At 37.4% G+C, this 16697-nt stretch overlaps 1 protein-coding gene across 6 annotated transcripts in view; it reads left to right on the top strand.

Moving 5' to 3' along the window:
* Positions 1–12823, top strand: part of UBE3A (ubiquitin protein ligase E3A) — a 93567-nt gene extending 80744 nt beyond the window's left edge. For all 6 annotated transcript variants that reach the window (XM_073353037.1, XM_073353058.1, XM_073353018.1 and 3 more), the window contains 7 exons: positions 126–270; positions 5808–6013; positions 8048–8212; positions 9278–9433; positions 9528–9601; positions 11453–11596; positions 11926–12823. In XM_073353037.1, the coding sequence (XP_073209138.1) occupies positions 126–270; positions 5808–6013; positions 8048–8212; positions 9278–9433; positions 9528–9601; positions 11453–11596; positions 11926–12046 (1011 nt within the window). In that variant the 3' untranslated portion in view covers positions 12047–12823. The remainder of the gene's footprint in view (positions 1–125; positions 271–5807; positions 6014–8047; positions 8213–9277; positions 9434–9527; positions 9602–11452; positions 11597–11925) is intronic.
* Positions 12824–16697: the final 3874 nt, after the last annotated feature.

Below are 16697 nucleotides of genomic sequence, written 5' to 3'. Positions count from 1 at the left end.
ATTTACACTTATGGGTGGCATCTGCCTGCCTTTCTGTTTCTCAGTTTTTCCTGTATTCGTTTTGTATTCATCATTTTTTCTAGTAAAATGGGTATACTAATGACATGTTTGTATTGACCCAATAGCTAGAGATGATTGCCATGGAAAATCCTGCAGACTTGAAGAAGCAGTTATACGTGGAATTTGAAGGAGAGCAAGGGGTAGACGAAGGAGGTGTTTCCAAAGAGTTTTTTCAACTGGTTGTGGAGGAAATTTTCAACCCTGATATTGGTATGCAATTTAATAACTCCCTCATCTCTATGAAGTTCATGCACACACAGTTTCTCCCCATATCTACTCCCTAATATAGGTACTCTCTTTCTGATGGTTCTCTGTATCCCTTTTGAGCGAAAAGGGCATCTGATTCAGGTTGGGATCCTGCATCTGACAGAGCCGCCATCCCAAGGACAACTGGAATGACTGAAATACCTTAATTGCCACAAGTGAAAGTTACCACGTACACATTTAGATCACTAACAAATAATGCAATATTTTTATTTTTACCCGCTTCTTAAAATTTGAATCTAAACCTTCTCTCGGCTTCCCCCTTGGCTTCAAGTTTTGCTTCTAGGGTTAGTAATCATATCTGAGGGGAAAAAAATGTCTTACCAAGTGTCCAAGGCAAACCTGTATAACGAGGTGAGGTTTTTTTTTTTCAAGTTTTCAAAATCTGGCAATATAAAAAAGGATTAACTTTATTCTCAAGTAGTGATGCTGATTTAAATTGTTGTGGAAAGTTTAGAAATACAGTCAAATGCAAATCAATTAAAAAGAAAAGCAGTAGTTTTTGTATTACACCTACTCCTGGGTTCCCCTACCGGTTTTTGTGGTTTAACAATCACATTTTCTTGAGGTGTGGTTTTTTTAAAATGTTTTTTCTGTCCTGTTCTCCCTTCACTCTCCACTGCTGTGTGAAAGAGCCACTCATATAAGAGAACTGACTATAGGGGATACAATGAAACCAACAATACACGGTTCTATGCCAAAAAAATAAAATGAACTTGAAAAAAGTCTGTCTAGTTTCTTAAAATTGTAACTTTTTTTAAAAATTCAGACTGGTATGATTTATCAAGTTGACATTCCCCTTTAAAATTGAATATAGCTGAAGGACATTGTTATGTAGGGATGAGGAGGAGGAAGAAATGTTAAAGGAATACTTGGGTCCAGTTTGTCCCCAAATTTAGTCTTTTTGAGAAAAGCTTTTACAAAACTTAAAAGATCCCTAGAGACTTTCCCAAAATCTTCTAAAAATTGTAATCAAAACAGTTTGTGCTGTAACAGGGGAATATTTGGGTAATCAATCACTGCATCATTGTGCTACACTGTAAGAACTTGAAAGTGAAAGTGAAATGGAATAGAAACAAACATGAAATTGGCTAGTCTCCTTTCATTGTTGAAGGTCAGAATAATGAAATGTATAGACAACATAAATAGAAAATAGAAGTTTTTTGAGTGTTTTTCAGTTTCGCTTTTATAGTGCATAATGTAGGAGAGGAATTAAAATGATGTCTCCTTAACATACCAATTACAATTTGAACTGTTCATATGTAACCACCTTTTTACACCTATTGTGCACAAAGTTTTTAAATTAAAACATGTCAGGAAGTCTTTCCGTATCTGATGCATTTCAGTGGACTTATTTCATGCCCTTTATGACCTATTTGGTGAAGATAGATATCTGAGTGTTAAAAATCTTCCTCTGAAAGGATGTCTTGTTTAATTAAATTCACACTTTTGAAAAGTAAATAATTTGTTCTGAAATCCAACCTCCCCACCATCCCATTTTAAATGGAAAAGGAGTCCCTGCCTTTTAGTTAGGCGTTTGTTTACACAATCAGCATTGAGGGGGTCAGCAACTAAACTGCCGGAAAACAAGCTTCCAGTGCCAGCAACAACCCTAAAGGAACTTCGAAAGAGATATCTCTAAGTTGTTACTAGCCAAGTCAGAAGGGCAGAGAGCACACTGCTGTTGGGGAACATTTGGGTTTGGCAGGCATCAGAGCTGGCAGTGAGATACCTAACTCTTGCCATTTTGTAGAGGTGTCAGCCTGGCCAGCCCGCCCGCCTCTAAGTGAAATGTATTTTCAATTAATTTGTCATATTCCATGTTGTACATACAATAAAACTATAGCAACCAAAAGGATCACATTCATATTGCATCACGTATACCTTAGACTGAAGATTTTCTCCGCTTTATCCCTTTTAGTGAAATCAATGCGAGAAATTTGTAGGTTATTGGTTTTTATTTATCAAACATTTTAGAGAGATTTTCAAAAGCACAATGGGGAGTAACGGGGAAGTTAATGGGAATTAAGTGCGTTGTGCCTTTTAAAACCTTTAATGTGGTAACAAAAAACTTTTATGTATAACTCTGATACCTAGAAATTTTTGAGTTGGAATATTCTTTAATTTGATAGGAGCAATCAAAGTACATTTATTAAACTTCGAAGTCTTTATAGAATTTTGTAGTTTAATAAAGCACAAATTTCTGAAAGCTAGCAAAATCTGTTACTCTTTTAAAAAAATAATAATATTCAGCGCTATACCCGTTTTGTGCACTCTCCACATACAGTAGATATATACACACCTATATATACATATATATATGAGAAAGTGTCACAGTTAATATAGCAAACTTCTGGTACCTTCTTAGTTTGTCCAGGACTCCAGGCAGCAGTTTTCTCTCGAACTCTGTGTGTTTTTTTGGCCTTGTGCATGTGACTCTGGATACTTTAAACCTTGCCTACTGTGGTTTATACATCTTAACCACTGATGTATACCAGGCTTCAGATATCTGCAGCCATAGGAACTTAATCATTGCAGATCGTAAAAGATTAAAATGGATGAAATTATCCAAACATCTCTTGCATAGGAAAAGTATATTATGAAGGTAGTACAGGAATTGTATAGGTCTTTGATTTGAATGGGAAACGTGATGATACGTCCTTGTACTTTTGCAGTGCCTTCCACTGAAGAAACTCATCACACTTTACAAACACCAATTAGTTTAGCTTTAGCTTTAGGGCTCTCTGAGAGGTAGGTAGTATCTTTAATTTGTATATGATGAAACTGATGCAGAGAGACAGAAAATTATTTGATCAAGGTCCCAAAGGGAATCTGCCTTAGCACTGGTAATGGAACTCAGGTCTTGGATCTTCTTTAGTGAATGAGACAGGATGAGACTCATTCACTCTCCAAGCTGTGCACTGACAGCTTGACTACAATGGGATTTGAATCAGGCTCTGAATTACGAGGGGGGGGTCCTGTGGGAAAATACATACCTATGCTCAACCTGACAGAATTAAGGTTTGTTGCATGGTCCTCCTTAATTTTGTAATTTCCTAATTCAGCTATTTTACTTTGTAACCTTACCGTTCTTATTGTAGTTTTAGATATGGAATAAACATAAAATTTAGATAAATAGATTAGAAATGCACATTTATCCTCTGAGCATGGACATATAGTAGTGCTTGAGGTTTGAAATTGTATTCAACAGCATAGATGAGAGTTGGTAAGTATTTCCATTAATTCCCTTTATTAAGAAATTTATACTGGATTTCTTTAGACTTGTTTCTGTGCTGAGTTTTCATTAGATTTAGACTAGACATGACTTGTTGGTGCTCAGAATACATATATATATAATGAGAAATGGTATGGCTTGATGAGATAAAAAATGTTTGCTTTCATAATGCAATTCTGTATATGTCCTTAAACAGGAAATACAACTAAATAATTTCAGATTTTTCTACTTGCTGTTGTTTACATTTTTTTCCCACAGGTAACATGCATTATAGCATCATGGTTAGGTCATTATATGTGTAAGGTGTCGCTTCTGTGAATTTGAAGAACATCTGGATGTGTTTCAATGGGAGTGTAAGAAAAATCTCAAAAATATAATTTAGGGTGCTTGAAATCTTTGTACTCCAATAGGTGTCATAAAAATAAGCAAGTATTTATTAGGAAATTAGTATAGATGAGTTCTGTTACCTATTGCATATTAAATCTGTTTAAAAGTTAATTTAAAACAGCTGTGTAAAATTGAAATCATGAAGAAAGTGAAGGATGAGTAAAAATTATTATGCTTGTTATCAAAAATCATTATGGTAAAGGGGAAGCGAATAAGTAATTTTTTGTGCTGGGGTCTAGGTTAATTATGACAAGACTGTTTTTAAAAGATATTGCAGTCTTCATCCTTTATGGTGGCTCTCATTGCTTGCCTTGTTTTGTTACAATCTTAATGTGTTTTCTGACTTAACTTTTACTTTTTGCATTATCTGTGATATCTTATGAATATGGATTCAGATAAACTAGAGTTCTAAATTATTCCCCCATCAGAACAGCAAACACTGCAAGAGTTGCTCATTATTCTATGTTTTTAACTTTTCATTCAATTTACAGAAAGTACATGCCACCATTTTTGCTGCAGTGGTAGTCTGGAAGACCACTTTGAAACTTCACTGAATTCAAAAAGCAGAATGTAGCCTCCCACTTTACTTAGTAATGTGTCTCATAGGGAACATATACTTGTGTTCCAAAAACTGCTTGGGGTTTCCAGTCCATTGCCTTGCTGTCTAAGGGCTTGTCTACGCTTGAACGTTAATTTGGATTGAGGAGAGTCCACATATGGCGTTATTCCTGAATAGCTGTTCTGGAGTAATTCCTCATATAGACAGTCCCTTAAAGACTGCTTCTCTCTCTATGCACCATTCCACTAGTTGAGATCTACTAAAATACTTCTATAACCCTAAATTCCTGCAGGCAGGCCAACTTTTTTGAATGGGTCTCAATCCTGGATTTGGAATTCACTTACCCTGTTGGTCCAAGTGAGCTAGAATTTGTTGGCCTTCAGCTTTTGTCAGCAGGGGGTTGCTTGAGTGGGATACCTTATTTTGTGATTTGGGGAATGTAATGGGGTGCGCTAGGCCCAGAGGCTTCTGCTGGAGGCCTCTGGGTCCTACCATACCCCATCCCAGAGAGCAGCAGAAGAGAAGTCCTCCAAGAGGCCAGTCAGGGCCTAGCAGATTCGCATAAAAGGAACTGCAGGGCCAGAGTCAGTCAGTTGCTGCCTGGAACTGGAGGATTGAGTTGCTGGCAGGGACTGAGGGGGAGCAAGAAGGCGTTCCTGGTTGGCTGCTGGGACTGAATAAGGACTGAGCCCAGTGAGGGCTGCAGGAAGTCAGTTACTCCAGGGAGCAAACCCTGGGGTATGGCCCCATACCAGAGCTGGGACTATTTAAGGACTAAGCCCGTGGAGGGCTGCAGAGATATCAACAGAGGGGTACTGGGATAGGCACCAGTTGGACTGCATACCCTGGAAGGGGTCTGTTCTGTTTGACATACAGACTGTGTGAGAGAGTCAGCCGGGGGGGCTAAATTGTTGAAAACCTCCCTGAGAAACCATTGACAAGGGTCAACACAAATTGAGAGTCTGCAGGCACACATACTCAACCAGGAGGCACTCATGAGAGGTGGGTGCCATCCCATTGCAGGGAGACTTTGGGAGATAGGTTATAAATGTGTGGCTTTATAACTGACATACGTGTTTCTATAGGCTGTGAGCATCACATTTTATAAAACTGGAAAAATTAATTCATGCTATGAATATGTAATGTTTTTGGTAAATTATACAGTACTAAATTTAAAATGTAATTGTCCATGTATATCTGGTGCAGATGATTTAGAAGGTGGATTTTTAAACTTCATGTTTACTCTACATTTTTGTTGTTTTTCTAAATATAAAAGTAATCATTTAAATTCATTTCTTATAGGTATGTTCACCTATGATGAGTCTACAAAACTGTTTTGGTTTAACCCATCCTCTTTTGAAACTGAGGGTCAGTTTACACTGATTGGCATAGTACTGGGTCTGGCTATTTACAATAACTGTATACTGGATGTACATTTTCCCATGGTTGTCTACAGGAAGCTAATGGGCAAAAAAGGAACTTTCCGTGATCTGGCAGATTCTCACCCTGTAAGTTCATTGTGTTCCTTGAATTTATTACTCCAGGTTGTGGAAAATTTATATTCATTTAATTAAGATTTGATTTCAACACAAGCTTACTGTCAGAATAGGTGAAAGTGAAATGCCCTGTCAGGTTAGTGGAAACGTTCTATGGTTATTTGTTAAAATGTGTGGATTGGTACATGATGCTACCAGTACATCTAATTTGGAGGAGTATGCATTGGCTAGCAATAGGATAGCTAATAGGTCTGGAGGTCAAATGACGTAGGTTCTGTTTCTGCCTCGCTGCACGAATGTGAGCAAGTCACTTAACCTTCTATGCCACAACAACCAAGTCTGCAAAATGAGAATATTATTTACCAATCTTTTGTAAAACACTTTAAAAAATTCTGCTACGCTGTGGTGACTCTAAGATTTTTAAAGTGAAAGGCAGTTGTGGCAGATGGAGATTATTCACAAATTCTTTAAGCAATTATGAGTTTTCTCACATGCTTTTTATTGTCTCACCTTAAAAACAATAGCAATAAAGGTGGGAGGAAAGGTTCTTTTGCTGATGGCTGTAAAATAGCAATAAGCCACAATAACTATTTGTGAGTAAACAGTTAAGGCACATCTCACATATTTTGGTCCTGTGCCTTCAACCATCCAAAGAACACCAATAGCTTTTTAACAAGCAACCTAGTGTGCTTTAGTGCTGTTAGAATGATTTATTTAAAATTAATTTGGGGGTAATTTTTCCATTTTTATTTGTAAGAGCTATGTAGTAAATCCTTCCACTATTGCAAATGTTTCAAAGAAAGAAAAGAGAAAATGAATAGGATAAAGGTGGTTATAAATGCCTTTTATTTTACTGTATCAGAAAAAATAGCTTAATTTTTTTATAGATTCCCTGGTCTGTTTAATTTGCTTCTCCTTCCAACAGTATGCCAAGTCAGGCCACTCTTTCAGCTGTAGTTTGAGGGCTTATAGCAACTTTAAACTCATTTTTTTATTGTAATAAGTAAATTGAGCTATTTCAGATTCCCAGTTTAGTTTTATTTTTAGTAACAAGTGAATTCAGAATTGTCAAGAGGCTACAAAATGTGGGGTGACCAGTCTCATTTTTGTGGGAAGAAAACGGGTGGATTTAAAAGTTCAGTTTACCTGTTACCTCCATTCCTTTTCCACAGTTGCCTTACTCTGCCATCCCTACTTTAATATCACCCTTCATAAACTCCATTAGACAGACCAAGATATTTAAATGCTGATTAAGAGTCTTAAAACTGTATAAAATTCAAAGTAGTCAGGCCACGTTAGATATTGTTGAGTACCACAGCCAGAATTCAGAGGGCAAGAAAGCCAGATCTTATTTAAAAGGCAGTGTTCCTAAATTAGTGATTACTAACATGGTACATTTGAAAGTGTTTGTGGAGCATAGGAGGAAGACAACTGGTGAGAGGATGAGGATTGCAGCTAAAACTTACAATAAGTTTATGGGGAAAGTTCACTATACTTTCTCCAATTAAAGAGCACTCACTTTCTCTGACCTTCAGTTTGCATCCTTGAGAGGCTCATACCTCTGTCCCCTAGTGGGAGTCCTTGAACAGCTACTGCCTGCACATCCCCTGCTGCTGGGAGGTATTCCTAGGCGGTTCCTCAGAGGTGCAGGGTTTATTACTGCTTTAGTATAGGGACTCGGAGGGCTCCCTAAACCCCTTCAAACAACTTAAATTCATTTTTTAAAATTCCACTTATACTGCTCAATGTCTGACCCTAACTTGTGCTTATTTTTCAAAGACAGGGTCAAGTATTTAGCAACACGTCAACTTCCTCCTCTTCACATTATGTGCACAAACGTTTTCCTGTCACTTCTAGTGATTATGTCCCAATCATGAACAATTGGGATTTGGTACAAAGTTTTGACCTCACCCAAAAGATATAGCTGATCAATCCAAGCATGTTTTTTGACAATCCGTATCTAAAGCTGTACTCTGATTATCATTGGTGATAGAGTTGTAAAATAAAAGTCCCACTATATATCATCAAATGTTTTTATTTTATTAGGTTCTTTATCAGAGTTTAAGAGACTTGTTACAGTATGAGGGAAGTGTGGAAGATGATATGATGATAACTTTCCAAATATCTCATACGGATCTCTTCGGCAATCCAATGATGCATGATTTAAAGGAAAATGGAGATAAAATTCCTATTACAAATGAAAACAGAAAGGTAACTCACATGGCACTCTAACGGTGGAATGATCTTTGTTATTACTATGTATCTCAGAATTTCAGTCAATATTCTGTAGGCATGTAACTAAAACATTAATTTCAGCTAGAGATAAAGAAATAGTTAAATTTAAAATTCTAATAGTCCAACTGGGTTAAGAAGCAGAAGAAAACACTTCTGTAAAATTCTCTTGCATGTATGACTTTGAGAACACCAGTTGTATTATACGTTTTCTGTAACACACGTTTATGTATAACAAGTCAGAAATTTAAGACTCCTTTTTAATGTTTGCTGTTTACAAGCAACTATTAACCTAGATATCTATTCGGGATTCTGTTGTGTATATTCAGATTGCTGAGTAAACTGTTAATAAAACTAGTAAATTGAAATGTGCATACCAGACTTCACATTGTGTATCTCCCCAGATACATTTTGGACTCAGCATCTGAGCATCATCTTCTAAGAAAATGTGCCAGACCAAAAGATCATCTACTGTCTCCTTTAGTTGTAATTTGTTGCTGAATGGTCTTAGATTTCATACAAATTTAGACTACACAAAATTTTGATACACATAGAAGTGAGCTTTTATCTTAGATTTTGAATCCTACCATTGTTTGTGATTGCTTAAACTTTATTTACTGCTTGCGGTGCCCTACCAGAGTCCTCCAGATTGGTGGATGTGTGCGTAGGAGAAAGAGAATTTTTCCTTGCTCATAAACTTGGTTTCTCAAATGAAGTTGTCCACCAACTGGGAGGAATCCACTTGGACTATTTTGTGTGTGCATGTGGATAATTTCTGTTGAAAAATTTCAGTACATGTAAAGTTAACACAATTGTCCAGTCATAGCTCAGCTGCCTCGGAGATTGATTGTAGGTGGGCCAAGTCCAGCAGTGTACCCTGGCTTGGTTCCAGTTATGAGAAAACAGATTATACAATGCCATGAAATACTTGCTTTCCCTATTTAAAACATTAGACCAAAATGTCTTGTTGGGTGTATCTTGTTTTTTGAAGGGTAGGATTTGGCTTTTAACTATTAAGTAAGTTTTGGGGTTGTTTTCTTACAGGAATTTGTCAATCTGTACGCGGACTACATTCTCAACAAATCAGTAGAAAAGCAGTTCAAAGCCTTTCGGAGAGGATTCCATATGGTGACCAATGAGTCTCCACTGAAATATTTATTTAGACCAGAGGAAATTGAATTACTTATTTGTGGAAGTAGGGTAAGAAATCTGGAATGTGCAACAAAACAAATTGCTGGTTTTCTTATCCCAAAGATACAATTATGGGTGGTGATAAAATGTCTTACATTTACAGAATCTAGACTTTCAAGCATTAGAAGAAACTACAGAATATGATGGTGGCTATAGCAGAGACTCTCTTATTATTAGGTAAGTTCTTTAACTTTTCAAGGGATATACAAGTAAACTGTATTTTACTAAATTCATGATGAAGAGGCACTATCTGTAATGTGAGGTTCATGTTTTTGAAGTACACACTGAAGTCCAACAAGAGCCAAGTATCATTTATTATTATTACTGAATTATGAGTATTTAATAAAGTCAGCAAATGATAAGATGTTTAACATGCTATTATAGAATAAACTCTTTAAACAAGGGAAAACTTATCAAAAGCTATTGAAGAAACTGAAGGGTAAAAAATGATGATTATTTTGCTCTTGATCTTTTTTACTCGTGTGCTTTCTTGTTGAGAGATGGAAGGGACTCATTAGATAATCCCCAACTGGCCAGGATTATTTCTAACACTATGCTACCTATTATTTGCCTAGTTTAGTAAAAAATGTGTCTCATAAACGTTTAGGGCCTTTTCATCTCCGACCTGGATTATTCCCACATACAGGAAAGGAAATTCCACATCTTGTTGCTTGCAGAATTTCCAATTAATTCTTCTCTTAGTGTGAGAGAATCTGTAGGAGCTGGGCTGGTAAAGTTCCCCTGTAATTCACTAGTCAACCCTTCAGGGGAGAAGTTCCTTAGTACACAGCAGGGGTAGCAGGTAGATTAATATTCAAAGTCCTTTGGGGTTGCTCTTACGGGATTTATGCCACAGTTTGCTCAACCACATCCTTCTCACTCACAGAGCCCATGTTGCACAGAAGGGCTTGTCGGGTCAAAAGTGGAATAATGCTGTAGAGAGCTTTCCCATCTTCCTCTGGGAGAGGATGGTATAGTTCTTGTAATCTTCGGCTTTCCCCTCCGGCCCATGGTTGTCTTTCTCTTCTAATCCTTCTCCAGTCTGTCTACATCATTCTAGTATTGAGGTTCCCAAATGTGAATGAAATATTGTGTGTGTAGTCTCTCTTATAAGTCTAGATATATTCAGATGATCTTCAAGACCATGAAATAAGAGATGGTGATGTTTTTTCCTCAATGATGAATTATCCTAATAAGATTTTGTGATGGGTGGAAGTGTCATAATTTGTTCTGGTGGGCCATTAGTGAGTTCATTCATTATCACATATAATCCAAACAAAAGGCCTTCAAACCATGTTATTTGTCAAGAACGAGGATGTGCAAAATAGTGTGTTTACCATAGTTATGATTATAGAAAAATGTAGGGGCTCCAAAAACTGCTCAGATTATTTTACATATAATCAGGCTGACACATTTTTGATGAATTATTGTTTTTATTCCTCTAATTTTGTGGAAGCCACCTTTAATTTCACCTCAGTTTTGATCTTAACACACAGCTGGTAACTGACACGTGACTTGAACTGTTTAGTCAGACAAATATTGATATGTTTGGTAATATGATAGGAAGAAGAGAGAAACAAGATTATCAGAGAATAGACAATGCTTTGCAATAAGAATAGTTGAAAAATATAGAAAATACAAACAGTATTGAAAAGAAATGGACAGCATCTGCAAATTATTTGCTAATTTTAGAATAAACTGAAACAGTCTTAAAAAGTTAACAGGTTAACCTTCAAGGATTTTGAAATACTTCAAATGTAGCTTCAAAACTTCCGCAGTTAGCAAATGTTTGAATGCAATCTTGTTCAACTCCTATATGCTCAGTTTGTATGTTGATTATTGTATCTGTGTTAGATGATCAAATATGGTGTCATATATGATAATGTGTCAGTTAGCAGCTCCAAATTGCATAATTCTGGCAGTTGTGAAAGTTACATACAAGTAGGGGGAGGTCTTGTTTGTATCAAATATTCTTAACAATATTTTTCTCTTGCTTTCTCAACTGTGTTTTTAATTTCCTCTCAATAGGGAATTCTGGGAAATAGTCCATTCATTTACAGATGAGCAGAAAAGACTATTTTTGCAGTTTACAACAGGCACGGACAGAGCACCTGTGGGAGGACTTGGAAAATTAAAGATGATTATAGCCAAAAATGGCCCAGACACAGAGAGGTAAAATATTGACCTTTTATTTGGTAAAAATTTTATTTTGACTTCTTAAAAATTAAGACGAGTTCTGCAAAGTGAAAATACTAGCAGCCAAATCTTTACATTAAAGTTAAGTATCTCTTAAATTAGCATTTTAATAATATTTTATCGTGCTTTGACCTCAAGGTTACGTGAAAACAACAGGTATAAATTTTAAAGCAAAGCTGGAGTATTGTTTGTTCTTACCTATGGAAGCAGATGAAATAGCATGGTATTTCGAAAAGATGATGATACTTATATGTGTGCGTTTTGCATTCCAATGGCTGAATTCTTCCTTTTCTGTTTTTCCTCAGATTACCGACATCTCACACATGCTTTAATGTCCTTTTGCTTCCGGAATACTCAAGCAAAGAAAAACTTAAAGAGAGATTGTTGAAGGCCATCACATATGCCAAAGGATTTGGCATGCTGTAATAAATAAATCAGTCTAACAAAAGGGATTAAAATTGGTGGTGGTGATGTCCCTGTCCAAAAAAGGCCATAAGATAGTGAGCTACAGTAGTCACCTGTGTTTGTGCCTCCCTTCTTTACTGGGGACACTGGGCTGGAACAGCAGATTTCAGCTGCTTATATGAACAAATTCTTTATTTTTTCTTTTAGCGTGAAAGTATTACCTATTCTTTCACTTGTATGTACAGAGAGGTTTTCCTGAATATTTATTTTAAGGGTTAAATCACTTTTGCTTGTGTTTATTACTGCTTGAAGTTGAGCCTTTTTGAGTATTTACAAGAAAACAAACTGTACTCTCCCAAGGAAAATATTGCCATCATTTGTAGACCCTGTAACCTTCAAGTATGTGCTATATTTTTGTCCCTGTATCTAATCAAATCAGGAACTGTACTTTTTTGAAGTTTGCTTTTGAAACTTGAAGTCTTGGAAAACAGTGTGATGCAATTACTGCTGTTCTAGCCCCCAAAGAGTTTCTGTTCAAAATCTTAATCAATAAAGATGGAAGGGAGAACTTGGAATGTTAAACTGCAGCCTTGAGAACTTTACTTTAGTCACAGCACAACAATTAAAACTCATTTCACTATGTGTTGTCTTCACATGTCTTGTAATATATTGTGTTTTAAATTAGCAAAACATATTTTAGTCTCTGAAAGGGTAGGAGTTTTAGTTACATTGTTTAAAAAAAAAAGTTTACTGGGGAAAGTGCATTTTCAGCCAAACAGCTTTAGAGTAGAGAATGAAGTTTGTTGAAAAAAGGATAGGAAGTTGCTATATTATAAACAAAAAGCATGTGGAAGTGCACTTAAAATGAAGTTTTATTATTAATTGCCTATTACGTTGACATTTTAAATAGACAATCCAAAGTCTTCCCTACATGTTATGTCATCATCCTTATTTAATGAACTGTTGTTCCTTTATCAAGGCACATGATCAGTGTTGCAACATATCAAAAGGGATGGCTATTGTACCTTATATTTTTCATCTGACAATAGACAGCATTGAAAATGATTAAAACAAACTTTTAAGGCTTACTTTATATTGTTTATTCCCAACTGTTAAATATACTGTTGGAAAGGAAATACTAAGGTTACTTTCCTCTGCTACATAAAATATACAATAGGTTTTGAATTTAAATCTACAAATCATATCAGAAGTAAATCCTTTACCTTTCGTAGTCTGTATATGTAATGTTAACTTCTCCTGTTGCAATATAAAATAAAGGGATTATGCATTTTTAACTAAGACGACATAATTGGCCTATCTCGTTTTACAACAAGCAACAGCTGATGTGCAGAGCTGAGCTTGTGCCTTGACAATTGCTATAACTGACTCTACTACAGATCAAATCCATTTGATGATTTGTGTGAAATTGGCAGTAAAGGGCATAGTTTTGAAATCATTGGAGGGAGAAAAGATGTCTTTTCAGGATTATTTTAATAAATTCTTTCTAGTAATAGAAACAGACAACTGTTATGTAACTATAATGCTGAATAAAACAGTGACGTTTTTCACCATGGTTCAGTGAAAAAGAAGACAGTGATTTCCTTTCATAAATTATCATGGGGCATCATGAAACTATTTATTTTGAAACCTTTATTTAAAGTATATTGTATGCTGAGGATGAGACAAACCTTAAGCTCTCCAGAAATGACATAACTCAGTGTTGCCAACCCTAAGTGTTCAAAAACCATGAGTGAGCCGAAACCATCAAGATTGCCTTAAAAATTGATTTTTTTTTTAAATGAGACTTGAAAAAATGGATTCTTTTTATCTGGTTTTTGAGGCTTTAGGGTGCACTTAGAATACATTTTCAAGATTTTCTCCACCACCATGTGGGCTAGAAACTTGTTGGTTTAAATGAAAGTTGGGAGTCTCACCTAATGTCTGCAGGAGCCAGAACTTCAAGAAAAAAAAAAATCATCTATTGCAAATCTCTCACTACAATGCTGCCTTACTGAGTCATTCGGGCTCCTTGCCATCTTCCTGTGCTTTAGATGGTGAGCATAGATGCTGCTTGTGATTGCCTTGAGGCACTTCGTAAGTATGAAAAGTTCTTGATACCACATGTTTATTCTAGAGCTGTTCAAACCATATCTCTCTAATGTGATTTGCCCAGGAAATGTTCTAAATGATATTTATGTCAAGTTTTCTCTGTGTAAGATTTGTGGTGACTTATTTTTATATAGCTCCAAAAGTGTGCTAGGCATTTCGCAGTCAGGTAAAAATACATGGTTCTTGCTTTGCGTCTGTTACATTCTAAATGGATGAGAGCTTTATACTCCAGAAGAAAAAGTAACATTAAAATAATGTAATTGTACTAGCTTTCAAAAAGCATGAATTGCTTTTGTGGGGGCATTACCAGATACATATGAACTTTGTAGAATTACCAGACTTCTGATTTAAAGATACCACCTACACTGGATCCTTAGGCCTGTGTTTTATCTCCTTAGCACAGCACTGATGGAATTCTCTGGACATAAAGACTTCTTTTACCCTTGAAGGGTAGAAGTAGCGGTAGTAAGCCAGAACCCTTACTGGCAGCTGCCCGCTGTAAATACTGCCCTGAAACGTTCCACTCAGTTTCATTTACTGATCCTATCAAGAAAGCAGCATTTCCCTCAAAGGACTGGCTTTTCTGTCTTCAGCTATTCAGGATTTCTAGGAACCCTGACTGAATATGCTTCACTATTACTTATCTCCCTGGTACAGTCAAAGGCCTACAAAACTGAGCTTGGGAACTTTGGTACACCTGTGCAGCACCTTAATGCCTGCTTCTAGGCATTTTGGTGCACACCTTCCCCCCAAGGTAAAGGTGTGGGTGGCATTCTGGAATTTATTTTTTTTTTGCCAGCACCTTGCTGTTTTTACTAGGTTCACAGAGCTCTACCATTATTGTTGTCCTCGGCACACTGACCCCTTAATATCTTAGGCACCTGAACACCTTACAGTGAGAGCATGTAGCCTGGTTCAATGCCTTGTTTAGTGCTCATCAATTATTTGGTTCAACGTCCAGCACTTCCTTCAGTGCCCAGGTATCTATGGTCCATTTATTTCAGGCATGGCATTTAGGGAGGAAAGAAGGTTGCTCAGATGCTTCAACCATTTGCTCAGCGGGCACGCAACATTTGGGAACATGGAGCTTGAAGGCGGTGCTACTGACAGTGATGGGTGCCTGGAACTGCAGTACTGCTGAGCCTCCGTGGCCCACCAGCCTGGGCTCCCTTTACACTGTACTACACTGACCAGCCTGCCAAGCCCTCTCCCAGGCTACAGCCTGCACTTTTACCATCACACGTACAGAGGGACACACCTAGCTGCAGTTATATGTGGAGGCTGTGATTGGCTCTGGATGGGAAGGCTTCAGCTAAGGCGCTTCCCGGCTACTCAGGTATACTCATCTGTCTGGGGTATAATATAAACCCAAAACTTATCTTTCACTGCACAGTGTAAGCTCATGAAATTCACCCCCCTTTCTCCGTGTGGAGAGGAAATATACAACAGCTTTCTGCCATGAGTTATGATTTCCACATGCTGGTTTTAGACAAAGTAAAAAGTTTATTAACTACAAAAAATTAAGTGATTATAAAGGGTAGCAAACAAATCAAAGCAGATTATCTAGCAAATGAACAAAACATGCTAAAGAGATTGGATATGAATAGCAAATTCTCACTCTAAATGATTATGCAAGCAGGCTTCAGGCTCTTAAGGGGCAAGCTGTGCTGGCTTTCAGCTTAGAAACCCCAGTTCCCTTCACAGGCTAAAAATCACTTTAGCCTGTGTCCAGCACTTCTCCCTCCAGTTCATCTTTGTTCCTCAGGTCTTTCCAGGAGTCGTCTTGGGCAGGGAGTCAGTGAAGAACCATGATGATGTCATTTCCATGCCCTATATAGCTTTTGCATATGATGGGAACCCTTGGTCTCAAAGCTTGATTCCCACACTAGTCAATGAAACAACACTGGAATTCCAAGATGGAGTCTAGCACCAGGTGACCTGGTCACACGTCCCTGTGGTGTTACAGCAGACATGAGTCAGAGCCTGTTTGTAGCATCCTCAGGAAGGCCCCCAGGTGGGAAATAAGCTGCGTCTATGGGCTATTGTTCTTCCTAATGGTTCATTAATTTGAATGGGCCCTTCCCAGCCAGCCCTCTAGACCGAGAGTCTTTTGTCTAGTGGGTGTTCCCCATGTGTAAACAAATTTGTAATAGATACATAGTCAATATTCACAACTTGAGATACAAAAATGATACATGCATACAAACAGGATAATCATATTGTGACAAAGTTCCTCCTCTAGCTGGGTGGGTCTTGCGCTTATTGGCGGATTTGCTTGCCTCGGAGATTCACAGCAGTCCTCAGTTTGGCCATTTTTGTGAACCCATAGTCCAGGTCAACTCCTCCAGTGTCTGATCAGCAGTTGGGAGGTTTGGGGGGAACCCGGGCCCGCCCTCTACTCTGGGTTCCAGCCCAGGGCCCTGTGGAATGCAGCTGTCTAGAGTGTCGCTTGGAACAACTGTGCGACAGCTACAACTCCCTGGGCTACTTCCCCATGGCCTTCTCCTAATGCCTTCTTTATCCTCGCCATAGGACCTTCCCCCTGGTGTCTGATAATGTTTGT

Source organism: Lepidochelys kempii, chromosome 1 (assembly GCF_965140265.1).
Source record: "Lepidochelys kempii isolate rLepKem1 chromosome 1, rLepKem1.hap2, whole genome shotgun sequence".
NCBI classification, from domain to species: domain Eukaryota; kingdom Metazoa; phylum Chordata; order Testudines; family Cheloniidae; genus Lepidochelys; species Lepidochelys kempii.
The sequence above is the reverse complement of the archived record's forward strand: the minus strand, read 5'-3'. Positions and strand labels throughout refer to the sequence as shown.